The 27,631-nt window shown below is 39.0% G+C and overlaps 1 protein-coding gene across 3 annotated transcripts in view; it reads left to right on the top strand.

Annotated features, from left to right (window-relative positions):
• Positions 1 to 27,306, top strand: part of STOML1 (stomatin like 1) — a 35,329-nt gene extending 8,023 nt beyond the window's left edge. Inside the window, exons 2-7 of one of the 3 annotated variants that reach the window (XM_074232684.1) lie at positions 7,650 to 7,756; positions 9,626 to 9,775; positions 11,661 to 11,864; positions 14,581 to 14,770; positions 17,593 to 17,820; positions 20,637 to 27,306. In XM_074232684.1, coding sequence (XP_074088785.1) covers positions 7,650 to 7,756; positions 9,626 to 9,775; positions 11,661 to 11,864; positions 14,581 to 14,770; positions 17,593 to 17,820; positions 20,637 to 20,830 — 1,073 coding nt within the window. In that variant the 3' untranslated portion in view covers positions 20,831 to 27,306. The remainder of the gene's footprint in view (positions 1 to 7,649; positions 7,757 to 9,625; positions 9,776 to 11,660; positions 11,865 to 14,580; positions 14,771 to 17,592; positions 17,821 to 20,636) is intronic. The other 2 variants (XM_074232685.1, XM_074232686.1) reach the window with 2 other exon arrangements.
• The last annotated feature ends 325 nt before the right edge of the window (positions 27,307 to 27,631 follow it).

Raw genomic sequence — 27,631 nt, 5'->3', positions numbered from 1 at the left:
ATTGCTCCTCTACTCAGTATGAAATATAAAATCCTCTATTTGCATGTAAAGATTTTTACTACCTGGCCTATGAGGCTTTGTTACCTACCTCCTTACTCCCAAACCATATACTCTCCAGTCCAACCAAAATGACTTTGTGCTGTTCCTCATATATAATTTCCCATTATCTGTCTCTAGGCCTTTGCACTGACTGGATATGAAAGTCTGACCCTAAATAGTTTTCTTTCTCTCTGTCTTGACTCCTTAAATAATTTTTTCCCTCTCTTGTCCATTAAATACATTTTCATTGGGTGGCTAGGTGGTGTAATAGATAGAGTACCGGCCCTGGAGTCAGGAGTTCCTGAGTTCAAATCTGGCCTCAGACACTTAATAATTACCTAGCCATGTGGCCTTGGACAAGCCACTTAACCTCATTGCCTTACCAAAAAAACCTAAAAAAAATACATTTTCATCTTTTGCATTTCTCTTCCTATGGATCCAAAAAGTCTTTAAATTGGAATCCTTAGAGACAATTAGTTTAGGGTCTAAAACACTAGATGAAGTCATTGAGCTGGTTCTTTGTATCCCACCATCTTAATTTCCTTAAGCATGACAAGTTATCTTCCTGTTGAAGTGTTCAGTTTCATTTTCTCCTTGATCAGACCTAAATCTGAAAATGAAACTCAGTCATTTGAAGCTTAGCTAGATTCAGGTTTCAAAACTTCCAAATCCAACAATTATAGGTGTAGCAGTCTTTGTTTTTTTTAAAAATTAATTTGTTTTTCCAGTTTAGATAGTTTTCAGCATTCATTTTTGTAAAGTTTTGTGCATCTTACTCTTCCCTCCCCCCACTCTAAGATAGCAAGTAATCTGATATAAGCTATACATGCACAATCATGTTAAACATATTTCTGTATTAGTCATATTATGAAAGAAAAATCAGATCAAAAGGGAAAACCTCAAGAAGAAAAATTAAAAAGTAAACATAGTATGTTCAGACTCCATAGTTCTTTCTCTGGACATGGATGGCATTTTCCATCACAAGTTTTTTGGGAATTGTCTTGAATCACCTATATAGCTGAGAAGAGTTAAATATATCATAGGTCATCATTGCATAATATTGCTGTTTTTAAAGTGTACAATGTTCTGATTCTGCTCACTTCACTCAGCATTGGTTCATGTAAATGTTTCCAGGTTTTTCTGAAATCTACCTCCACTCATTGTTTTATAGAACAATACTCTTCCATTGCATTCATTTACCACAGTTGTTCAGTCATTCTGCAGTTGATGGGCATTTCCTCGATTTCCAGTTTTTTGCCATGACAAAAAGAATGTTTTAAATATTTTTGTACATGTGACTCTTTCCCCCTTTTTATGATATCTTTGGGAAATAGACCTAGTAGTGGTATTGATGAATCAAAGGGTATGCACAGTTTTATGACCCTTTGGTCATAGTTCCAAATTGCTCTCCAGTGATGATTGGATCAGTTCACAATTCCACCAGCAGTGCATTAGCATCCCAATTTCCTATATCTTCTCCAGCATTGATCATTTCCTTTGTCTGTCATATTAACTAATTTGATAAGTGTGAGAATAAACCAACCTCAGAGTTTTAGTTTGCTATCCTCTAATAGCAAATGAGAGCATTTTTTCGTGACTATGGACAACTTTAATTTCTTCATCTGGAAATGGACTGTTCATATCTTTTGTCCATTTATCAATTGAGGAATGACTTGTCTTCTTATAAATTCAATTTGGTTCTCTATATATTTTAGAAATAAGGCCCTTATCATAAACACTGGCTATAAAAATTGTTTTCTAACTTTCTGCTTTTCTTCTAATCTTAGTTGCATTGGTTTTGGTTTTTGACTTGTAGTACCAAAACCTTTCATAATGTTTTCTATTTCTTGTTTGGTCATAAATTCTTCTCCTCTCCATAAATCTAAGAGGTAAATGATTCCTTGCTTATCTAATTGGTTTACGGTAATATCCTTTATGTCTAAATCATGTTCTCATTTCAACCTTATATAGGTTGGTATTGGGTATGCAATATTGGTCTATGCCTAATTTCTGCCATATTATTTTCCAATTTTCCTAGAAGTTTTTGTCCAATAGTGAATTAATTTGAGAAATGAAAGAATTGGTAAGCTAGTCTTTGGATTTTTCCCTTAAAACAGTAGATTATTATGGTTATTTACTATTATGTCTTGTAAAATTAACTTATTCCAATGATCCATCACTCTATTTCTTAATAATCTTGATTATTGTACTTAATAGTTTTGATTATTGTCACTTTATAATATAGTACTTAATAATTTTGATTATTTTCACTTTATAATATAGTTTTAGATCTCATGCAGCCAGACTACCTTCCTTTGCATTTTTAAAATTAATTTTCTTGATTTTTTTTTTTTAGATTTTTCAAGGCAATGGGGTTAAATGGCTTGCCCAAGGCCACATGGCTAGGTAATTATTAAGTGTCTGAGGTCAGATTTGAACCCAGGTATTCCTGACTCCAAGGCCGGTGCTCTATCCACTGTGCCACCTAGCCGCCCCGATTTTTTTTATCTTTTGCTCTTCAAGATGAATTTTATTATTTTTTTTCTAATTCTATAAGATAATTTTTTGGTAGTTTGACTGGTATGGTATTCATTGGTGAGTAGATTAGGTAGAATTGTTATTCTAATACATCGACTCAACCTACCTATGAGCAAGTGATATTTTTACAGTTTTTTAGATCTGATTTTATTATTTGTTGTATTCATATAGTTCCTGGGTTTGTCTTAAAAAGTAAACTCATAAATATTTTATATTATCTAGTTATTTTTTTTTAGGTTTTTGCAAGGCAAATGGGGTTACGTGGCTTGCCCAAGGCCACACAGCTAGGTAATTATTAAGTGTCTGAGATCATATTTGAACCCAGGTACTCCTGACTCCAGGGCTGGTGCTTTATCTAGTGCGCCACCTAGCTGCCCCTACAGTTATTTTTGAATGAAATTTCTGTTTCTATCTCTTGCTACTGGGCTTTGTTGGTAACATATAGAAATGCTGATGATTTATGTGGGTATATTTTATATCTTGCAACTTTTCTATAGTTGTTAATTGTTTCAAGTAGTTTTTTAGTTGATTCTTTAGAATTTTCTAGGTATAACATCACATCAAACTGCAAAGGGTGAGAGTTTTTCTTCCTCTTTTATATACTAATTTCTTTTTCTTCTCTTATTGCAATATTAAATAATGGTGATGATAACAAGCATCCTTGTTTCACCCCTGATATTATTGGGAATGCTTCTAGTTTATTTCCATTGCATATAATGCTTGCTGATGGTTTTAAATAGATAATTACTTATCATTTTAAGGAAAAATCCTTTTATTCCTATGCTCTCTAGTGTTTTTAACAGGGATGGGCAAGATTCTCAGCTGAGATGGTGATAGGGGCGAGGGGAAGGGGGGGAAGACATAGGAGATTTGAGGAGAACTGGAATGATTTGGAAGAGACATCTTCGTGAGAAGTACAGTGAATTAATTTGAGAAATGAAAGAATTGCTTTGCCAAAGGGAGGAACCTTTGATTATGAGATTATGAGACATAAATTTTTATTGGAGCTGGTAGACTGGTTGGTCTTTTTGATGTTTCTCCAGTTTCATTAAATGAACTAGAGGAAAGTTCAAGATTGAGGCTTGTCAGGACAACATTTTCTTTCCTGTTTTCTTTCTTTTCTAAAGAAAGATTTTATTTATTTTGAGTTTTACAATTTTTCCCCTATTCTTGCTTCCCTCCCCCCCACCTCCCACAGAAGGCAGTCTGTTAGTCTTTACATTGTTTCCATGGTATGCATTGATCTTAGTTGAATGTGATAAGAAAGAAATCATATCCTTAAGGAAGAAAAATAAAGCTTAAGAGATAGCAAAATTACATAATAAGATAACGGTTTTCCCCCCTAAATTAAAGGTAATAGTCTTTGGTATTTGTTCAAATTCCATGGTTCTTTCTCTGGATACAGATGGTATTCTCCATTACAGATAGCCCCAATTGTCCCTGATTTCTGCACCGATGGAATGAGCAAGTCTGTGAAGGTTGAACATCACCCCCATGTTGCTCTTAGGGTGTACAATGTTTTTCTGATTCTGCTCATCTCTCTCAGCCTCAGTTCATGCAAATCCTTTCATGCTTCCCTGAATTCCTATCCTTCCTGGTTTCTAATAGAACAATAGTGTTCCATGACATACATATACCACAGTTTAAGCCTTTCCCCAATTGAAGGACATTCACTTAATTTCCAATTCTTTGCCACTACAAACAGGACTGCTATGAATAATTTTGTACAAGTGATGTTTTTACCCTTTTTCACAATTTCTTAGTGTATAGACCCAGTAGTGGTATTGCTGGATCAAAAGGTATGCACATTTTTTGTTGCTCTTTGGGCATAATTCCAAATTGGTCTCCAGAAAAGTTGGATGAGTTCACAGCTCCACCAACAATGCATTAGTGTCCCAGATTTCCCACATCCTTTCCAACATTGATCATTGTCCTTTCTGGTCATATTGGCCAGTCTGAGAGGTGTGAGGTAGTGTGAGGTGAGGGCTTTAATTTGTATTTCTCGAATAAGTAGCGATTTAGAGCAATTTTTTATATGACTATGGAGCTCTTTGATTTCCTCATCTGTAAATTGCCTTTGCATATCCTTTGACCATTTGTCAATTGGGGAATGGCTTGTTTTTTGAAAATTTGACTTAGTTCTCTGTATATTTTAGAAAAAAATCCCTTGTCAGAAATACTGGTTGTAAAAATTGTTTCCCAGTTTATTACATTTCTTTTGATCTTGGTTTCAGCGGTTTTGTCTGTGCAAAAACTTTTTAATTTAATGTAATCAAAATTACCTAGTTTGTTTTTAGTGATGTTCTCCATCTCCTCCTTGGTCATAAACTGCTCCCCTTACCATAGATTTGACAGGTAAACTGTCCTTGATCTTCTAGTTTGCTTATAGTATTGTTTTTTTATGTCTAAATCCTGTATCCATTTGGATCTTAGCTTGGTAAAGGGTGTGAGGTGTTGGTCTAATCTAAGTTTTTTCCATACTAACTTCCAATTTTCCCAACAGTTTTTATCAAAGAGAACTTTTTATCCCAATAGCTGGATTCTTTGGGTTTATCAAACAGCAGATTACTATAATCATTTCCTGCTATTGCACCTAGTCTATTCCACTGATATACCACTCTATTTCTTAGCCAATACCAGACAGTTTTGATGACTGATGCTTTATAATATAATTTTAGATCTGGTAAAACTAAGCCACCTTCTTTTGCACTTTTTAAAATTGCATCCCTGGAAATTCTTGACTTTTTATTTCTCCATATGAATTTACAACTTTTTTCTAACTCATTAAAGTAATTTTTTGGAATTTTGATTGGTAGGGCACTAAACAAGTAATTTAGTTTTGGTAGAATTAGGACAGCATTTTCAATAAGATAAGGGTCAAGGGCTTCCAGAGAAGAGGAGAATGTAGTGGGATTGGAGGTCACCATAAGAGTAAAGAACAGCATTTGGAAAAGCAAAATAGGGAGGAGTGGAACAGCAAAAGATCAGAGTGAAATTATCATCTTCTTTTCCCAAGACTGGTCAGGGATCTTATTGCAGTTCATAGAATATTGAACCAAGTCATAAGCTTCATGCTCTAGTGGTTATGAGAATTTGAATAATCCTTCAGCTGTCTCAGTGATGTCTGACAGTGTATTGACCAAAAAACATAAGACTAACGTTTCTTCTAGTAATAAAGAGATGTTTTTTTAAAAAAAAAAGATAGATTAAACCTTTCTATCATATGAGTTCTCTGTCACAGAAAGTAAGGCTGTGAGATGATAAGCTAGAGCGTGAGTCACTTTTTATATAGTTGGAAACGAGAGAAAGCCTGTGACAATAATAAAAAATGATAACCACCAATATTTATATAGCACTTTAAAGTGTACAAAGCACCTTACTTGTATTTTTCCATTAGATTCGCACAACAATCCTGTGAAGTAGTTGCCATTTTTAATCCCCCATTTTGCAGAGGAAGAAACTAAGGCTGCAGGAAATTCAATAATTTGCAAAAAGTCATACAGCTTGTAAGTGTCCAAGGCAGGATTTAAATGCAGGTCTTCCTGACTCCAAGTCTAGGACTCAATCCATTAGTATCACCTAACTACTTCTCTTACTCACAGAGTAAGGCAGTCCTGAGTGAAAACAGACCTAGCCATGAACAGGGAAGGGAAACTCCAAAATGAGATTTTTGAGACAGGATGGAAGAGAGACTCCACCAGTCTCATAAGGTTCCTCAGGGCTGGCCCAGAGTCCTATAGGAAGCTTGAATGTCATAGTGGGAACAAATCTCAGAGATCATCTAGTTCAGTCTGCTTATTTTACAGATGAGGAAACTGAGGCACAGAGGAACGTGACTCATCTAAAATCCAGTACAATATAATGCATCTAGCATTGATAGAGTGCCTCCTATGTAAGGAGCTGGGGATACAATGGCAAAAGGAAAACAGCTCCTGCCTTTCATAGAGCTTCCTTTCCTGGGGCAGGGGAATATAACTCATGTTTTTATAGCATAAGTTCATTCTAATCACCCAAATCCCTGGCACTGTGAAATGTCTCAATATGGTTTTATCCATGGAGATGATGCTAAAGATGGTACCTGAGGGAGTCGTTGAACCTTTCTATAATCTATATTTCTTTCAGCTGAACCTTCCTAAATAAGTTGTTTCCCTCTATTAGACTGGGAACTTCTTGAGAACAGGTACTTTTCTCTTTGCTTATAGTAAACACGTAAAACATAGGATTTTTTTCATTCATTCATAGCACTGTAAGCATGATAATTTGAAAAGAAGAGAGAAAACATTAGCTCAGGGAATCTAGAAGGCCTTCCCACAGAAGATGGAATGAGGAACTGAAGCTTGAAGAAAAGTTAGGATTCTAAGGGGCAGAGGTGAGGAGGGGGCATATTTCAGTCACAAGAGACAACTGGTGCAGGAAACCCATAGGGTAGAAATAGAAATTCAGTTTGCAAGCAGACCAGTTTGACTGGACAAGAATTGGTCTGAACATGAAATGTGAAAATAGATTAAATAAATCTGGAAAGGTGAATTGGAGGCAGACCAAAAGGGTTTAAAGATTAAGCAGCATTTTTCCCCCTTGGGGAAATAGGGAGTCAATGAATCTCCCTGGGCAGGGAAGAGACAGAATTCTAATTGTGCTTTAAGAAGATTGTTCTGGCAGCTACATATAAAAGTATAAGAGAAGATGCTAGAACCTGGGAGGTTACCAGGATAGTCTAAATGAGAATCAACGAAGACTTGAATTAGGGTAGAATGAGAGACAGAGGAGTTGAGGCTCACTATGAAGGTATCAGACCTATGTGACTCCAGGGTTTTGGTGCCCTCAACAATTCATCATTTATTAAGCACCTTCTGTTTTCTAGATTAAAATGCAATGGTTCTAAAACTTCAAAGAGTTTAAAGAAACAAGGAAATGAGTGAGAGAGCAAGCTATAATAAAGGTTTCCTGACTCCCAGCCCAGGGTCCTTCTCCTGATGAGATTTCCATAGCAACCACTCCCAACCCACCCCGCTTTTCAGAACACACTGAACTGCTGTCTCTTTAGCCTCTGTTTCTGTCTCCTCTTTAAACAGACTCTCCCCAGAGCTGGCCATCCTACATCTGCCACAGTATCATCAGTTTCCTGGTGTTTCTGCTACTCATTATCACATTCCCCATTTCTGGATGGTTTGCCTTGAAGGTAAAACTGCAATGGACTGGGGACTGTCCCCTGATTTGTCTGCTCTGTACCTCTAACCTTTGTAGAGGGTTTTAGTGTTTCCAGGTTTTTTCCCCTGTAATGCCCCTATGATGGCAAGCAAATATTGATTATTGCTAGCCAGGTGAATAAACTGAAGCATGGAGGAGTGCAGTGACACCCTCTTTAAAGGGTCTAGAATCCCCATTCATAGATCCATACCCTCAAAATCCCATCACTGAGGGATGGCTAGGTGGCATAGTGGATAAGAGCTGGCCCTGGAGTCAGGAGTACCTGGGTTCAAATCTGGTCTCAGACACTTAATAATTACCTAGCTTTGTGGCCTTGGGCAAGCCACTTAACCCCGTTTGCCTTGAAAAAAACTAAAAATAAAAAAAAATCCCATCACTGCCTACCACACACATTCTTAATCTTGGTAGAACCAGTGATTCTACTATGGAGAATGCATATTATTAGCAGTGAGAAGCAGCAGTCCATCTTCTGACCCTAGAATGCTGCAGGTTGTTTTAGCCCTAACCAAAAACCGTCCTTAATGATCCGAGACAAAAGAGAAGACCATGTCCTATTCCTCACAACAGACTATGATGAATTTGTTCCTTTGGTATCTTATATATAGTTATATATGGTCACCATACTTTATGAAAGTTATGATAGAATCATAGCAGGTCCAAAGAAGGGCATCTAGAGTCATCAGAGGGACCATGGGCCTTCCTGGCAAGGATGGACCAAATAGAATGGTACTCTTTGGCTCACAAAACACTAGAGAAACTACATGGTCTATTAGACCTGGGTTTGAATCCCAGAACTATGTAAGAACAAGATAACTGTAATTGGAATCAGAAGTCCCAAATTCAACTCCACTGCTTACCATTTGTTTGAACTTGAATGAATCATTTAACTCCAAAGGCTCCTACTGTATTCATCTGTAAAATGATGCCTTTGAGGGTCCCTTTCAGCTCTTAATTGTGATCCTACCTTTCTAAATATTAACTTCATTGGACCTTTGATTTGTCTTTAAAATAGGGTAATATCTCACAAATATGAGGGAGGAACTGTATGTCTTCAAGCACCATATATTATGTTGAATATTTAAATATTCAAGAGCTGAAAAATCATACTAGATATAGATAAGATAAACTTGGCTTTTATCACCAAATCCCAAAATACTTGCACTATGTCAAGTTCTTTGAAATTCCTGCTAGGCCAATTTAGGAAAAATAATTAGATGATTTGCTCCATCCAGAAGGTCAAGGTGTTATTGGAATCCATTCCCCCCAAGAGGGGATGGTGGAAGTTAGATGTGGATCTTAGAAGAATTTGGATAGAATGATGAATGGCAGAGTAATTCATGGAAACTGAGAGATGTTTGGAGAATGACCAGCCTTTTCCACAAAACAACCCTAGAGAATCTCAGACTGGCTGAACCAAGGAAGGAAATTCTGAGTAGTGGATCATGTTTAGGAGAACCTGGGGTCTTGTCCAGACCCTGTCTCCCTTAAGTTGCTCTGTGGTACGAGGCAAGTCATGATCCTCTATGGACTTCACTTTCTTCTCCTAATAATATTTCTCTTTCCTGGCTTCTGGAGTAGGAAGGAGGTAAAGTACTTTGCCTTCCACATAAGTAAATGTTACAGAGGGAAGAATGGAAAGTTAAAACTAGGAGTCCTTTCTCCTGGTTTCCAATATAGCAGTCAGATGGGAGTGAGGGGACCAGGATGCATGTTGACCCAGGGAAATTGGCAGAAGCTAGTGGTGGGACTACATGGCAGAGAGCCCATCTTGGAACCCTCCTCTCTCATACACTAACCCTCCTTTTTTGCAGCAATCTATTTATATTTGCATTATTTGCAGATTGTCCCTACCTATGAACGGATGGTTGTTTTTCGTCTGGGACGAATTCGGGCCCCCAAAGGACCAGGCATGGTCCTATTGCTTCCTTTTATCGACTCTTGGCAGAGGGTGGATCTGAGGACAAGAGCATTCAATGTACCCCCCTGTAAGGTGAGGAGGGTCACCTATATCCCTTGGTGGGGGATTTGGCCCATACTTGTGGGTTCAGAGAGTGGGCAGGGATGGATTATAGGAATGGGTAGAAGAGTTCACTTATTCGTGGTGTTTCTCTAGCTGGAAGTTTGACTCACACTCTGCAAGTCCAGGTCCACATTATGGATGACCCAAAAAGGAAAAGAGGTGGTACCTGATATTGGGGAGATCCTTGTCTGGTGAGGGAGGGAGCTGATGAGAGATAAAGATTACCCACTTAGAAAAAATAAGATAACAGTGACAAAGTATAGGAAAGACAGAAGTGTGTGCATGTGTGTGTGTGTGGGGGGGGGTGTATTTAGGCCAATAATAGAACAGGAATTGTCAGTCCTGAGGCTGGGGTCTAGTAGGCTACGTTAGACTGGAACCCAGAGACAAAATAGACCCACAAGGGAAGGATATGGCAGGGGAAGGGGGAAAGAAACCAATTTGTGATTTAGAGTGCTTCTGTATAGGAAATAATAGGAGAAAATATGGATTTGGGAAGCATGGGGAAGTGGTGAGAAAATATAACTTCTAACAAGAATGGGTCATGAGCAGAATGTCTTTTTTTTCCATTTTTCACTGGAAGATATTGGGTAACAGCTCCCTTTAGATCTCTCTTCTGCCATCACCAGCTCTAAGCAATTTTCTTTTTGTTCCTTAGCTTATTTGGAGATTGAGATGGTTTTATTCCTCACTTCTTCCCCCAGCCCCAGGAATTTCTTAATATTTAAGGAAAGGAAAGTAGAGTCAAAACAAAATTCAGGAGACAGAAATAGTGAGTTATAAAAGGTAATTGAGCCCTGGAAGCCAACCTAGCATTGGGATTAATGAATCCTTCTTCCATCTGCCCTGATTTCTATTGATCTTACTATTTGATTTTGGAAAAAATCCCTGTACAAAGTAGCATCATAACCATCTACCCCACCCCCCAAAAAAAAGATGCCCATCACAAATTAAGCCAAATTCTTAGCTATCAAGGACAAAGGATGATGAGGCTATGAAACAGCAAAATGGCAGAATATAGTTGGGAATTCCCCTGTGAAGTGAGGAAAGAAGTAGGAGAAATGACTAGAAAAGGGATTTTCTCCTTTAAATCTCATAGACGAAATGTGTTCCATTTGCTTCTGTCTTTTCCTTGAACAACCAATTGTGGGAGTCCCCAGCACAATCTCTGTAATGGGTGGACTGAAAAACCCATTGGCAAAGGTGATGGAACCCACAAATTTTCTCTCCTCATAGTCAGTGAAGAGCAGGAAAGATCCACAATTGTGTATGTGTATATGTATGTGTGTGTATGTTTGTGTGTGAGTGTATATGTGAGTATGTGCTAGCATTTGAGTGAGGTCTCCATGTCAGTGAGTCTTTGACATCCCTGGCATATCACTTGCCTCTCATTAGATCTTAAACCCCATGGAAAAGAATCCAGAGTCCAGCTAGTCCAAATTCCTTATTTTTAAGATGAGGAAACTGATACATGTGGAATTAAATGACTTGCCCAAGGTCACACAGGCCTTTTTCCTCCAAGGTGGGTTTTGATTCTACATATTCTGTCTGGCCAATGCTTTCCCATTGTACCAAATGATCAAATGATAAATGTGCATTGACTGATAAATTATTATGACTGAGAACATGAGTATCTCTATGTCTTATGTACCAACAACTTTTGCTTGGGTCTTCCAAAGTGGGCCTGGTTGAGCATTGCTCTGTCATCCTCAGGAATGTTTGAGAATGTTAAGCAAGAGGAAATGACCAGAATAAATACAACTGTAGCTAGAATCTAGGGAGCCCATCTCCACTAAGAACTGGCCCCAGGTCCCGGTCCTTTAGGCCATCCTCTGACTCACCTCCTCCCTTCCAGCTGACTTCCAAGGATGGTGCACTGGTCTCTGTGGGAGCTGATGTCCAGTTCCGCATCTGGGACCCGGTGTTATCAGTGATGATGGTGAAGGACCTGAACTCAGCCACTCGCATGACAGCCCAGAACGCCATGACAAAGACCTTGTTGAAGAAGCAGCTACGTGAGATCCAGCTGGAAAAGCTGAAGATTGGGGATCAGCTCCTAGTAAGCATTCCTTAAGTCTGTCTACCTGCCTGAGTCTGGAATGATTAGTGAGGAGAGTGTGACAAATGGAAAGAACACAGGAGTCAGAAAAACAAATTAATTTACATATACCTCCAGTGACCTCAGTGGACTCATCTGTCTAATGGGCATAATAAACCTACCTATTTCACAAAGAGTTTTGGGATGACATAATGAGGTAGATAATAAGTAGGAAAATACTTTGGAAAGTATAAAATCTAGTATAAGTTTGAGGGAATATATTCCTGGGAGTTGGAATAAATTCAGTCTTTACTTTAGGTGGGAAGTGATCAGAATCCTAGGCTTAGAAGTAACCATAGGGACCATTTTGTCTCTGATTGGCCCTATTCTACCATACTTTTGATTTCAAGCAATATTGTACCCATTTCATAAATGCTTGTTGGCTTGGTTTGTTGACTTTCCCTCTCAAGTCTCAAATTTGACCTTACACTCTCATGGAAATGATGGCCTCGGGGAGTATATTTTGTATTTGGGGCAGAAGCCTAAGCATATATGATTCCAGGATATTCTTGTCCCTTCTGTAAGCAAGTACCTAAATGTGCACTATTGAGATTAACAGAGACTGACAGACGGAGGAAGAGGAAAGGGAGGGAGGAAGGGAGGAGATGTGTGACAGAGAGAGAGAAAGAGAGTACGAGTGAGAGAGAGAAATAATAGCAGGTGGGTACCATGCTCTACCCACCACCCATTTGGTTGAGGGAGCTACAATTCAATATAAAAAGAATTTCATTTTTTTATTGTTGTTTTTTATTTTTTCCAATTATATGCAATGATGGTTTTCAGCATTCATCTTTTTGTAAGGTTTTGAGTTCCATATTTTTTTATCTCCCTTCCTTCCCTACAACAGTGAGTAATCTGATACACTTTATGCACGTACAATCATGTTTACCAGATTACCTTATTGGTCATGTTATGAAATAAGAATTAGAACTAAAAGAGGAAAAAAACATGAGAAAGAAGCATAAAATAAGCAAAAGAAACATTTTTTAAGCAGCTACTTTCCTAATAGAATGTAAGCTCTATGAGGTCAGACTGTCTTACTTTTATATTTATATTCCCAGAATCTAACACAATAATGTAACAATAACTGTGTCATTTGGATGATTTGTACATGAGACATTGTTCTGAAACTGGGGAGTCCAAAAACATAAAGAAAAATAGTCCTTCAAAGGGCTTACATTCTGCTGAGGGTAATGCAGTTTGTTCACAGGTAGTTATGTTATGAGAAAAGCTTGAGCAAGGACACCTCAGGCACAGTGAAAAGGGAAGTAGGCATCAGACATACTTTTGGTGGCAGCAAAATGGAAGCTATTCTCTTCCGTTGAGAACAATGTAAAAGGAAATTCCCCTGACTTAGGTTTACAGAGGAGTCAGGGTTGACAAACTGTATCATGAAGCAGGCTCCTGGGGGAACTCGGAAGTAGGGGTTGGCCAAGTCATCAAACAAAGCTGTGTCCAGTCATTCCACTTCATCAACCCATTGATGACAGTGTCAGAGTAGGAGCTGAGGTAGTGATCATCATTGGAGTGGGCAATCTTGTTCTGGGGAGGTCAAAGTGGCCCTTGGGTCCCATCTTCATCTGCCATTATATGTAAGTAAGTTCATTACCCCAGGGATTCTTTCAGTAGTATTTGGAAATTTAAAGGCCATTCCTATCAGTATGATGGGGCAGTTGGGTTCTCTGAGCAAGACCTGTTCTTGCCTGTATGTCCATTTGGGAATCCAGAGTGTGACTTTAGCCTTCTCAAGTAACAAACAGAAACAGCCTATAATAATATAGGACACTGGTCTCTATCAACCAGTAAGAAAAATACTGAATTGGAAAAAGGTCCAAAACAGGTAGCTTATACCCCAGATTTCCATAGGAAATAATTTCTTGACTCTGAGAATTTCAGTTATTGTAGCCCATGTGTAGGATTATTCTATTCCCTTTTCTAAAGGGGGGGGTGGGTGGAGTGGGTGGGACACATTCAGGCTATATGGAAGGTGGGACAGCAACATAGATTTGTGGTAGGGGATTCTTATCTTTACCACACTCCAACCATGGCCCATCCATCACATCTAAACAACTCTTCATATCCCATCACTTCACTGAAACCCTACATATACTTCTGTGAGTTAAGTAGGATAGAGATTATTATTCCCATTTTACTGATGAGAAAACAAAGGCTCTACAAGGGAAAGGGACATGTCATATAGTAGCAAAAGACCTGACAAGAATCAAGTCTCTCCAATTCTAGTCTGAGGCTTTTTTGTTTTCCCCACCGTATTGATCACCAGATTTTGGGAAGAATCTTAACATTTTTACAACACAACTATCTGAGTTATTCTCATCCAAATAAAATGAATCTGTGCCCAATAGCACTTTTGGAGGAACCTAAGTGGGTTCCAGAGATGCTTCTCAAAGGATAGAAGGAGACATGGTTGTCCAAGTCCATCCAAGACTAGAGATCCCTATACATGTCATTCCCTCACAGAATCATGCCAGAAGCCTGGTCAAACCCACAGCTATCCCCTTAGTGATGGGTGGGGTAGACAGTACTTGGAGACAATATACAGGGCTTGATTGTGTATTGATTGACTTCCCCCAGCCCAGGTGAAGCCAACCCTTATCCTCCTTTCTTCCCTTCTGTCTTCTCTACCTCTCATAATGCACCACCACCCCTGTCCCTACAGCTGGAGATCAATGACATGACCAAGTCGTGGGGTCTGGAAGTGGATCGAGTAGAGTTGACCGTGGAGGCCGTGTTGCAGGCTCCCCAAGAGACCCCCTCCCTGCCGGGTCTGGACAGTGCCATCCAACAACTGGCACTTCATTTCTTTGGCTCCGGCAACCATGGAAGTGCTCCTGTGGTGGCTGAAACAGGTAACTGGGCAGGGGTGAAGAGGTTTTCAGATGTATTTAATCCCCAAACATTTGGGTACTTGTGATTTATTAAGTGCTGGGGACATGAATATGAAAAATGGGTTCATAGTTTGTGGTGAATGGGATTATCAACAAATAAACAAAAGGCAAGGTAAAATATGATGGGGCAAAGGATAACTCTGGGTAGAATATTCTTCGAGTTATAGTCATTTTCAGTTAGTACTCTGGGACAGATCAATGGATCAATCATTGATCAATAGATCTTTGTCTGAGTTAGGCCCTGGGAATTACAAGAATAAAACAATGCCTACTCCCAGGGAACTTCTCTTCCAGTGGGGAAGATGACAGGAACACATAAATGATATGGGCATGAAAGTAAAATGAATAAATGCAAATCTATATGAAGTAGTTAATTAAAAATGAGGTAGTTTGGTAGGAGGAAGGTGGAGGGAACAGGAAAGGCTTCCTGCAGAAATCTGTACCCTAAAGGAAAAAAGAGACACTGAGGCAACATTTTAGATACAGGCTTTGGGCCAATGCAAAAACAGAGAGATGGATTGTGAGTGAGAGGCAAAGAAAGGGTCATGGTGGGCTGGAACACAGAATGTGGGAGGGAGAGGGATAGCCAACGAGGTAGGAGAGCTGGGACTAGCTTGTGCAGGGCTTTCAAAGCTAAAGAGAGGGATTTGTGTTTTATTTGAGAGGCAATTGGAAGCCACTGGAGTCTATTGAATGGGGAGTCACGTGGTCAGATCTGCACTTAAGGAAAATTACTTTAGCAGCCATGGGGGTTGGGCTGGAGAGGTGAAAATCTTTAGACAAGGAGATGTATGAGGAGGTAGTTACAATAATATAGGTGAGAGGTGATGGGGTCTGAAGTGAGATAGTAACTATGAGTGGAGAAAAGATGGGAGAGATAGTGTGTGAATAAAAAGGGCAAGATTCTGCGATTGGATGTGGTGGGGAGAGGGAGAAGGAGGAACTGGAACAATTCAAATGTGTGAACCTAGAGGGATGATTGGGGAGAAATAAAGATGTTTCAAAGATGGGGAGAGTCTGGGGCAGAGGGGATGAGATGGTGATGATTTCGGTTTTATACCTGTTGAGTTTCAAGATGTCCCAGGGACATGCAGTTTGAAATGCATTTACCTAACTGGTGTTGTAGGGATGAAGCTTTGGGGGTTGGGGAGACTTGAGTTAAAATGTTTTAGAAATGTTTTAAGGAAGGGCTTAAAGGGAGAGAAGGATTTCAGCAGATAGAGGGAATATATCCTAGGCATAGAACACAGGGAAGAGATTAAGGAAGAACTGAGGGTCCAATTTAGTTGGGAATGGAGACTATGAGATGGCAAAGGTGGGCAGGAACCAAACTGTAGAAAATCTTCAATGCCGAGCTAAGGCAGCTGTATTTTATTCCACAGATACTAGAGACCCCATGGAAGGTTTTTGAATACTGGCTGAGAAGTGGGGAGGGAAGAGAGGAGGGGATGATGATAATCTGGCATGTGTGTTAGGAGTATTTTATTGGTAGCTACATGAAGGATGAGCTGGGGATTCCAGTTAGGAGGCTGTTCTGATAGTACAAATGAGAAACAATTGGACTGAGTTCGTTGAGAGAATGGATAGAAGAGAACATAGCTTTTAAGTTAGAAAGAGTATTAAAGACCAACCCCCTCATTTTACAGATGAGGAAACTGAGGTACAGAGGTGAAGTGACTTTCCCTTGGACATCCAGTTAATATTAGAAACAGGATTTGAATTCAGTTTTCCTGATGACAGGTGCAGCTTTCTATCTGCTACACCAAACTGCCCTGCCAATAATGTTGGAGTAGATGTCTTCTGACTCTTAAGATTCTGAAATTTTGCTATGAATCTTTAAACTTTTGAGGATGCTCTACTTCCTTTCTCCTCCTCCTCCCCCCTCCAAATTTTCATCTGTAGTCCTTGGGACCCTCAAATAGAGTTGACCTTATAAACCATCTCAATTGCCAATAACTTTCTGCTACTCATCTCATATCTTGAGCAATTTCTAGTTGCTGGTCTCTGCCAGGATGGCATAGGCCAGATGGAGTTGATTCCCTACAAGACCCCTCCCAAAAAATTGGTTGGCCTAGAGGATACTGAAGGTGGGGTGGCCTAGAGGATACTGAAGATGGGGTGGCCTAGAGGATACTGAAGGTGGGGTGATAAGTTGATCTTCCAGGAAATGATCATCTGAGCTAGGGTCAGTAGACCTCCCAGAATGGGAAAAAAATCAGCTCAGAGAATAGATCAGAGGGAAGAGGATATATGGCCTTCATATTAAAGTCATCGTTCTGATGGGGAGATATGGCGGGATCTATCTTGATAACCTCTTATCAGATTGGAGAGGCTGAAACCCTGGTCTAATAAGGAATAAGATTAATCGAGGGAACTCTCAGATAAAGAACTCTCTGCTAATGCAGGTCAATTCCCTTCTCTTCCATGTGTAAGGAGACTTGGCCAGGGTCATGCTGTCAGTAAATGTTAAATTCTAGACTTGAATTCTAGTTTTGCAGATTTGGAATATCAATTGAATGATATGCACTACCCCAAGTTCTTTAATGAAGGATATAAAGCCTAAAATAATACTAACTTTTCTATAGCACCTTAAGCTTTCCAAAGCACAATATTATCTCATTTGAACCTCACAACAGTACTAACCTTAGCTGAATATTGGCTTCAGGTGATTTCTAAGGTCCCTTTCAGCACTGAGTTCTGCATTTCTGGATTGGGTTATCAATCAGTCAATATTCCCAACTGTTTACTCATCTCTCCCAATACCTGACTTCTCTACTCATTAGACACCATGGAGATGGTGAATGAAGTAGAAACCTCTCCCCCATCTGCCAACATCCCAAGTAACACCAGCAATGGTAGCACCAAGAAGAGACTGACAGTGGAGGAGCTGCTGGCTGCCATGGAACTGTTTCTATCTGAGGCTTTGGTCAATCAAGTCAAGGCGTGCTACCAGTTTAACATCATCCTACCCAACAACGTCCATAGCACTTACTTCATTGATCTCACTACAGGTAGAGATGCCCTTCTGGATTTCTTTCTTGGCCAACAGGACTGGGGCTTCCTTTGCATGAATCTTGATTTTCCTGTCTTATGTGTATCTGTTCTATGGCTCATTCATTTCAGAGATAGTTTTGAAGATGGATTCTTTGCCATTTCTTTCCTTCTACTGCCCTAGGAGTTGCTGGTCTTTTCCAGGATGGCATAGGCCAGATGGAGTTGAAGTTGGGAAATTCAGTTCAATTGAATAAACATTTATTGAGAGCTTCCTATGTAGAAAATATTACATTGGGTGTAGAGAGATATATATGTGGGTGAGGGTTGGTGTGTGCTTCTATTTTTGCAAGACCAAATAAGAAGGAATTAGGGATTATCCACTGTTTTAGGTTATCTATGTCTCTCTTACTGGTGAAGAGTTGTTTGCATTTAGAATGAAATGAGAGAATCCTGTAAAGTGCTTGGCAAATCTTAACACTAAATAGTAAATATTGTTGTTTAGTTAAGAAGTATCCATCTTTTTGTGACTCCATTTAGGATTTTCTTGGCAAAGATACTGGAATGGTTTACCATTTCCTTCTCTAGCTTTTTTTTAATAGATGAGGAAACTGAAGCAAAAAAGAGTTAAATGGTTTGCATAGGGTACACAACCATGATAATTGTTCACAGAATATTAAATATAAAAAAATAGCAGAATGCTAACTTGTTCCAGGGTTATTTCTGTCTAAACTCACTTAGAAAAGACTAGAAGAAGATAATATTATGAATAATATCCAAGTTCTATAGCTGGTAGTGCAATAAATAGACTACCAGGACTAAAATGAGGAATTCTGAGGTTCAACTGTGACCTCAGATACTTACTAGCTGTGTGACCCTGGGCAACTCATTTCACTGCTGCCTGCCTCAGTTTTTTCCTCCACTGTGAAGTGGAGATCATAATGGACTCCCACCTCTCTGGGTTACTGTGAGGATCATATGAAATAATAATTGGTAAAGTTCTTAAAAAGTCCCAAGTACACAGTAGTATCTTAATAAATGCTTGTCCCCTTCCTTTCCATATGTGGGTTCACAAGATGTTTTACACACATTGTCTCACTTGATCTCCCAACAAACTCTTGAAGTCCATAGTCTCATTGATCTTTGGAGAAAGGATGAGATGGAGGGAAGTCAAAAGGAGATGATGAAACTTGGGATTAACTATCAAATAGTCCTGGGTTCATAGGTGGAAGAGAAAGCACTCTTCTTAGCCTTCTCCTTATAGATGAAGGTGCTGAGACTCAAATATGGGAAGTGATTCGTAATGAGAGAGTAAGAATTTGCACCTCTGCTTCCAGTTTTCAGCCTGCCTCATGGCCCTAACTTTGAAATTAGAAGATCTGGGTTCAAATCTTATTTTTGGTGCTTAACTACCTTTGTGTGACTTTGGGCCGGATATGTCCCATCTATGTTCACTGTAAAATGAGGGGGTTAGATGGATGGCCTCAGCAATCCCACTTCCTTCCAGTTCCAAATCTACTGATGAGTATGATCCCTAGAAGTAATTAAAGACAGCACCCTTAATTCTGATCAACTTTAAGGGACTTGACCCAAATCATTCAATAAAGGGTACAGCTTAGATTTGAATTCAGCTCCTCTCACTCCAAACCCTCTTTCTAGAGATTAGCACAGTGACTGGCTCATGGTAAGGACTTAATTGATACTAGTGGGTTTCCATTGAACCACACTACCTACTTCAGGAAGAACAAGATAATGATAATAATGATGATGATGATGATATAGATAATGATGATAATGATATAAGTTAAAGATGATAATATTGATTATGATAATGATAATAATGAAAATTATGATGATGATAAAATAGTGATTTAAAAAGCCCTTTCAGATGAGATATTTATAAGTATTTAGCACATAGTGGGCACTTAATAAATACTTATTCCCTTCCATCCCCACCCCTTCCTTCATTTTCTTACTAAAGCCATATAAGATAGGAAAGTGGAAAGAGATTTCATGATAAAATCTGGTCTGTACATTGAATGGATTAACTATGAAGTCAGGAGATACACTAATAGTCTGGTCATTTTTTCAAAATCCATTTACTTTTAATGCTCATTTAAAAATTTTAAACTTCAAAATCTCTCCTTCCCTCTCGTCCCTCCCCCCTCACTGAGAAGGCAAGCAATATGATATTAATTATATGTGTGATATCTTACAAAACATACTTTCATTTTAATGGTGTTGTTCTAAAATCCCAATATAAAGCAAGAAACTTGAAGAAAGTAAAAAACGATATGCTTTAATCTGTAATCAGAATTTATCAATTCTTTGTATTTTTTCCTCTTGGTTCTTTTGAAATTATCTTGATCAGAGGAACTAAGGCTTTCACAATTGACCCTGCCCAATATTGTTGTTACTGTGTACAATGTTCTCCTGGTTCTACTCACTTCATTCAGTATCAGTCCATATCCCAGGTTTTTTTTAAACTATCCTGTTTGTCCTTATTATTCCATCATAATCATACTCCACAGCCTCAGCCATTCCCCTGATAGATAGACATCCCCTCAATTTCCATTTCTTCGCTACAACAAAAAGAGCGGCCATGAATATTTTTGTCCATGTGGTTCTTTCCCTCTTTCTTTAATTTCCTTGGGATGCAGAGCTAGTAGTGGTATTCCCGGGTCAAAGGGTATGCCCTTGAGGCAGAATTTCTACTTGTTCTCTAGAATGACTGGAATAGCTGGACATTTGAAGTCTTCCTAGCCAGGAGATACATTGGTGGTCCAGCCTTTTGAAGTCTTCTAACCACACCAGCCATTTCTCTCTTGTCCTCCAGGGAGTGGAAAGATTGGACGTGGTGTCCCTGAATGCAGCCCAGATGTGGTTTTGGAAATGACCGAGGCTGACCTGCTGGCTCTGTTCTCTGGGGAACTGAGGCCTCTTGGAGCCTATATGAGTGGGCGGCTGAAGGTGAAGGGCGATTTGAATGTGGCCATGAAGATGGAATTGCTCTTGAGAGCTATGGATTAGCAGGAGAGCAGCAATGCCTATCCTATTTTGAGTCCCCAGTCCCTCAAGGTTATTATTGGCAACGAACAATGAAACTCCTTCTTTGACATGTGAAATGGAACTGGGAAAGTTGGTGACTTCTTTCCCCTACTTGGTCTGGTTCTTCTGTCTTCCCCCGCTCACTTTTATTCTTTTGACAAGTCTTTCCTGAGGCCCGGAGGACACCATGCTTTGGTGAGACAGGAAAATACCCAGTACGTGCTCTCAAGGGACTCCTGCCATATTTGTAGAGACAATCCCACACCTATGCAATCACTGGAGAGCATTACTAAGTAATCTAAACTCCAATGTTGGAGTATGTCTGGCATGTTCTTACTGTGACAGGAGGTGAGGAGGAATGCAATATTGATCAAGGACTGGGCTAGTTGCGAAAAACTTCAGTTGGTCCTTAGAGAAGAAGGGGAGGGTGGGAGGAATGCTACCATCCCAACAATCCAGTGGAATCCAGCAAAGAGACCAGAAGACAAGGGACAGAAGCCAGATTCTCTCTGGCCCTTGTATCACCTTAGAATGGGGAGGAGAATGGGCTGGCCCCTTCCCCTAGCAGGTCTTCAACCACTTGGGCCTGTGAATGTTGTGTCTGTCTTCCCTGCATGTGATATTGAGTCTGATGGGAGATGGGGAGGGTGGGGCATGTTTACAGATCCTAATTCTCAATTTAATTGTTTTTGTTTTAATTTTAAATTAAAAGACTACAGAACCTGATTTGTGTATTTGGGGGACGGGGCATGTCCTGGGGAGGAATCCCAGCGCCTACCTAGATAGTTAAAAAAAAAATCAACTATATTTATAAATAGGAAATGAGTCCATAGTCTAACTTTTGGGTTCTCCGGCCATTGTTTTCATTCTGGAAGTAAAGGAGTGGAGGAAGTCCAGCGAAATCAAAAATTCCAGGATCCCACTCCCCTGGGCCTGCTCTACTCCTAGGACTGGGATCCATGGAGTCCCAATTGTATCTTCTGATACTTTGCCAGATATTCTCCAGCCTAGATCTCAAAGGGTCAGAGATCCTCTTGGACATCTACCCAAAGTGACTCCCAAGATAAGGTGTAGCCAAGGCTAACTACTCTTAATCCAGTGACCTCTTCCAGGAGAGCAAAGATTCAACTCTGTGGCTTGGTCTCAAAAGTCATCTTTTTGGCAAGAGGATAAATAAGCAGGGGCCAGATATGGGATTGAGAAGATCTTGATTCGAGGAAAGGGAAACAATCACCTTTAAATTCCCAGTCATATAAGATGTTATATTTATTCATCAAACAAAAGAAACTTAAAACATTTTTAAAACTAAAAACACAAAATGCAGCTTTTTTATTATTTTATTTTGATTTTTGTGATGTTACAGTGTTCTTGGCATGCACAAAGACTTTTAAGTTTTCATTTGGGCAGCAGGGAAGAGTGGATAGAAAGTTAGGGAGATTTGGGTTCAAGTCTTGCCTATAACACACTAACTGGATGACCTGGAGCAGGTTTACAGTTTGCTTCAGTAGAGGGAGTTTACACATCAGAAGCTCCCTACATGGATGATATAGACCTCTCCTCTCCCATCCTTAAAAAAAAAAACCTAGATTGGACATGTGGGTCTTTAAAAATACATCTTTTGGGGGTGGCTAGGTGGCACAGTGGATAGAGCAATGGCCCTGGAGTCAGGAGTACCTGAGTCCAAATCCAGTCTCAAATACTTAATAATTACCTAGCTCTGTGTCCTTGGGCAAGCCACTTAAGCCCATTGCCTTGCAAAAAAACCTAAAAATAAATAAAAATAAAAGTACATTTTTAATTGAGAACAAATAAAACCTGGGTGGTTAGGTAGTACTGTAAGTTGAACTTGAGAATCAGTATGATTTAGACATTTACTTGTCATGTGATCCTAGATGAATCACTCTCTCTGAATCTCAGTTGTTTTTTTTTCTTTTAATCTGTCAAATGAAGTGTTATGTTCAGTTTTTAGTGTCACATTTCAGGAAAGATGTTGTTAAGTTATTAGGTATCCAGAGGAAGACAGTCAGGATGATAAAAGTTTTGAGATCATACCTTATGAGGATCAGTTAGAATAACTGGTAATGTTAAGCCTGAAGAAGCAAAGGAGCTCCATATATTTGAAGCCACTTGTGAGTATGGAGGCACCATCTTGATTAAGGACTGTTTTCTGTCATTGTCTACATCAGTCATAAAAACCTAAATCCCATTCTTTTGATCAATTCATACTAGTGCTGCAGGATCCTATTTTTAACAAGTTCCAATCTTACCATCAAATACTTTGGAACTTGGATGCCTACCTGATGGATTCATCAACCTAATATAACCTTTATAGATGGACACTAAACCTCAATTCTGCTTACTAGAGTTTACCCACCAGTGGAACATCTATACTTAGGTTCCTTTCTCTGCCTCCCAAGTAAGATCAATGCCCACACCCAAGGGAAACTCAGCTTTTAATTAATTTCTGCAACTCTAATCAAGTTGCTGCCTCCTTCCTGGCAAAAAGATCCAACAGATGCTGCTCTGATGTCTGCCACAATAAATAGACCAGCTGTGAGTCTTGGATTCTCATTCAAAATCTTAAACATGGCTCTTTGAGACTTTTGGGTGGCTATAATGATGTCATGATATTGGCATTTGGTCCCAGCTATATGGAATGTGAACTTCATGGATTCCCTGTAGGATTCTAGCAGTCCTTGTCTACCTTCCATCTTACCCTAAGCAAAGCCAAGGCTGGATTTCATCCCAGATAATTAACACAGAATTCTATGTAGTCCCTTGTTGCAAAGTAATGTGAGCCAAGTACTATGGGTGTTAGTTGCCTCATTTTGTAGTCTGAGGCACAGATAGGCTTAAGACCTTGCCCATAGTCACACATCCAAGGATCAAAGCTGGAATTTGAAGTCATCTTCCTTATTCAAAATCTAATACTCTACGTTTTACATCTAGCTGCCCTCAATAAGACACAATTATGGTTTTTGAAGACTCCCTTCTCAAAATGATTCATTTCCTCTCCTGTGCTAGATTTTCTTCTATGGTCTATAGACTTCTCATTTTTTCTTGAAGAAATTTTCCAGGTTCACATTCTCTCCCTTAATACTACCTTTGAGCAGAATACTTAATAGACCTCATTTCCAAAGGTGCTCTGTTTCTACAGTCCATATCATTTCTTCCAGCAAAGATTTGATATCTCCTTGTCTACCCACAAGTCCAATGAGTAGATAATATATGAACTGTACCCTAGAATAGTTTCTCTGGAACTCCATCTTCTACCACCATCAGGATGGTGCCCAGGGAACCCTCCTCACATTCATAGAGTTCATGATGTCCAGAATCTCATTTTGAAAGATGAAACCAACTCTGAAATTCTCACTTAAGAGAATTTCCTATCTTGGCTACAGGACTTTGTCAAACCCCACCCTGGATAACCTCCCCTCCCCAGTTCCCACTGTACTTCTCTTTGTGTATTGGCTCCCCTATTAAATTGTGAGGTCTTTTTTTTTGTATCATCAGTGACTGGTATATAATCAGAATTTATTAAATGTTTATTGACATTATTGACTTAGTAATCCTGCTGCACTGAAGCATTTTTAATTAATAATTCAAATTATTCATTTATCCAGAACATGATATTTTACATGAGCTCTAACTTTTGTCCTTGATTTTTCTTGTTTCACTAAACTTACTGTAATGCCAACCACCATGCCTTCTGTGGGGAAACCAAAGATTATCCAGCACCCCCTAAGAACAAGGAAAGTACACATATACATGCAAACTACCATTTTTCAAGTGTAGGCTCTTTGACCTTGAAGCCATGTCTGTCTATGCTCCCATGACTTTGGCATCCACAAATACACCCAGAACCTCAAAACTAGGACAGGACACTCTGTCCCCATCACTCAGGTAGTAAGTGTCCTAGACTCTACTAACAAATTCAATCCCTCTTCCTATCCATCTGTGTTCCTTTGCTTGAATAGGGTCACCTTGATCCTGTACTGTACCTGAGGGCACCTGACCCACTCCTGCTAATTGTGAATTTCAGGTGTCAATAGATGCAAAGCATTGTACTAGGAATATAAAGACCCCAAATAAAAACAACCCTGCCCTGAAGAAGCTTGCATTCTATAGATGACACAACATGTGTGCAGACAAATTTATATAGGGTAACTTGAGTAGGGAGGGAACAGATACAGATTAACTCCCAATTTCTGCAAAAGCAACACTTTCTGTTCTTATCCCCCACCCCTTCCCACATACATAATATTAGGGCCTTCCTTCTGGAATTATGTGTCTTTATATACATATATACATCTATCTACATATAGATAAATCTAAACATTTATCTATGTATAGATGTATGTATTTGCAGATACATATATAGACAATGTGCACATATACATATATGTGGTTGTGAGTTTCTGGAGGACCAGATCCATGGTTTTTGCCTTTCTTTGTATGCCTACATCTTAGCACTGCCCTTTAATAAATACTTGATTCTTAATTGATTGATTGAAAATCTTCTAATAGGAGGTAACATAAGTTAAGTCTTGAGGGGGCTAAGAACTTTTAAAGGTAAAGGTATAAAGGGAACAGATTTCAGCTTTGTCCAATCAACAAAAGCACGGAAGTGACAGATAGAAAGATAAAGTGGGGAAAACAAGCAGACACTTTATCTGAAATGTAAAACAGGTGAATGGGAGTGATATGGACTACCTGGGAAATTTGACTGGAACCCAACTATGAACAGTGAATAATTGAAGTGTTTATAATGAAGGATGCAGTACCTATAATATACTTACCTCAGAGATGCTGGATTAGCTTCTCCCACCTGAAGGAGAAGACATGAGAACCAATACACTGGGCATGACTTGGAAATAAGAGGTCTTCCATAATTTCTTGATGTTCAAAAAGGATATTGAACAATGGTGAAGCATTTTAAGAAAAGATTGAGGCCCTTTTGATTTTGTTGTTTCCCAAGAAACTCCCGCTCTTGACCCAATCCAACCTCTAGTTTATGTTTACTTGAATTTTAATTTGTGTATCCAACCCCTCACTACTCAGAAGGGATATTCTTCCATAATCCATGACTTCTCTCCCTTCACAGCCTTGACATAATCATTATCCAGTTCAACTATTTAATGTCCTCCATCTTGTATTTCATGTCCCCTTGTCTTTTTGTCTTTCTCAAACTACCACCTGTCATCCTGGAGTCATCCCCATCAACTGCCTTCTCAACTCCTACTTCTAAGGCTACTGAACACTGCTGGAACAAATGAAGCCACCAAGTTGTCTTTGTTCACTACAGTGTCCTGGTATAAAGTCTCAACTAAATTGTTTTTGCTACACGATTGTTTCTTTATCTTTCCCAGTTGGTTCTCTATTTCTTTTCATGACCCCTTTTTGAAATTTCTTCCTTTCTTCTTACTCCCTTCCTCCCAAAGACATCCTATATCTTCACAAAGTCACCAAATCTAAGACTTGAAAGACCATTAGAGGACATGTGATCCAAACCAAATCTGAATAAGAATTCCTTCTATAATATACTAGAGGGACATGGGAGTTCCCTAATTTCCTTGAAGACTTCAAAATGAAGGGGGAGCCTATGACCTGCTATTCCATCTAATGTATACAAACACACACACGTATAGCTGTAGACACATGTGTTAATATATCTCTAATACATGCATCCAGACATATATCTATGTGATGTGTGTATACCATGTATGAATAGACACACCTATGTTTATAACGTTGTATTTTATGCTAGGACTCCAAAGAGTCCTGGCATAATAACTTCACTGAATCAGATAACTAAGTAGTATGTTGTTTTTATATAGGCTCAAGCCTGTGAATATGCATTGTTTCAAATCAGTGCAATTCAAAAAACTTTAACTACCCATGATGCAATGGAGATTCATATTGAGTCTTTAATTCAGTAGAGCTCATCATTTCTCAATTCTTGGTTATCTTGGGCCATGTTTTCCTGTTGGTATATATTGGTAAATGTCAATTTTTATTGTATGCTTTTTCTATTACATTTTTTAATGTTTATTTGCACATATGCTAATATTATGCATCCTTGGTAAATAAATAGCCCCATTAGTATGTTTCTATTAAGTATTAGTACTGTTTCCTATTAGCTATGCGTTTTTCACATTAGCAATGCAATTTTGTTGTTCAATGACTATTTGCATGTATATATGTATATGTCCAATGTTTAATTCTACTTTTTTTTAGTCTTTTTTTTTTGCAAGGCAGTGGGGTTAAGTGGCTTGCCCAAGGCCACGTAGCTATGTAATTATTAAGTGTCTGAGGCCAGATTTGAACTCAGGTACTCCTGACTCCAGGGCCGGTGCTCTATCTACTGTACCACCTAACCACCTTAATTCTACTTTCAATATATCCTGCATGTAATTAAAAAACGAGTAGCTGTCTAGTCATTGAAGTAGCCTGTTAAGTGAAATTTTGTATTATAACATTATTGTCTATTCTATTAAAAAGGATTGATAATAGTTCTGTAAGATGATTGCCTGTGACATTGGGACCACCATCCCTCCAAGATCCACCATTTTGGAGGGATTAAATGTTGATGATAAAAATTATACTTATGATGCCAATTCACAGATATTCAGTTGTCCTTCATGAATTTTGTAGGGTCTGTAAAATTTTCAGTGGAAAGTGGAAGAATGTTACAGGATATTCTGTACATTATATTGCTGTGGGAACCAGAGAGGTTCTGAGGGCTGTCACAGGGGAAATTGAGTCCAAAAGATGTTGAAAAGC

This window comes from Macrotis lagotis, chromosome 4 (assembly GCF_037893015.1).
Source record: "Macrotis lagotis isolate mMagLag1 chromosome 4, bilby.v1.9.chrom.fasta, whole genome shotgun sequence".
Lineage (NCBI taxonomy): Eukaryota > Metazoa > Chordata > Mammalia > Peramelemorphia > Peramelidae > Macrotis > Macrotis lagotis.
Note: the sequence above shows the minus strand (reverse complement) of the source record. Positions and strands in the feature narration are given on the sequence as shown.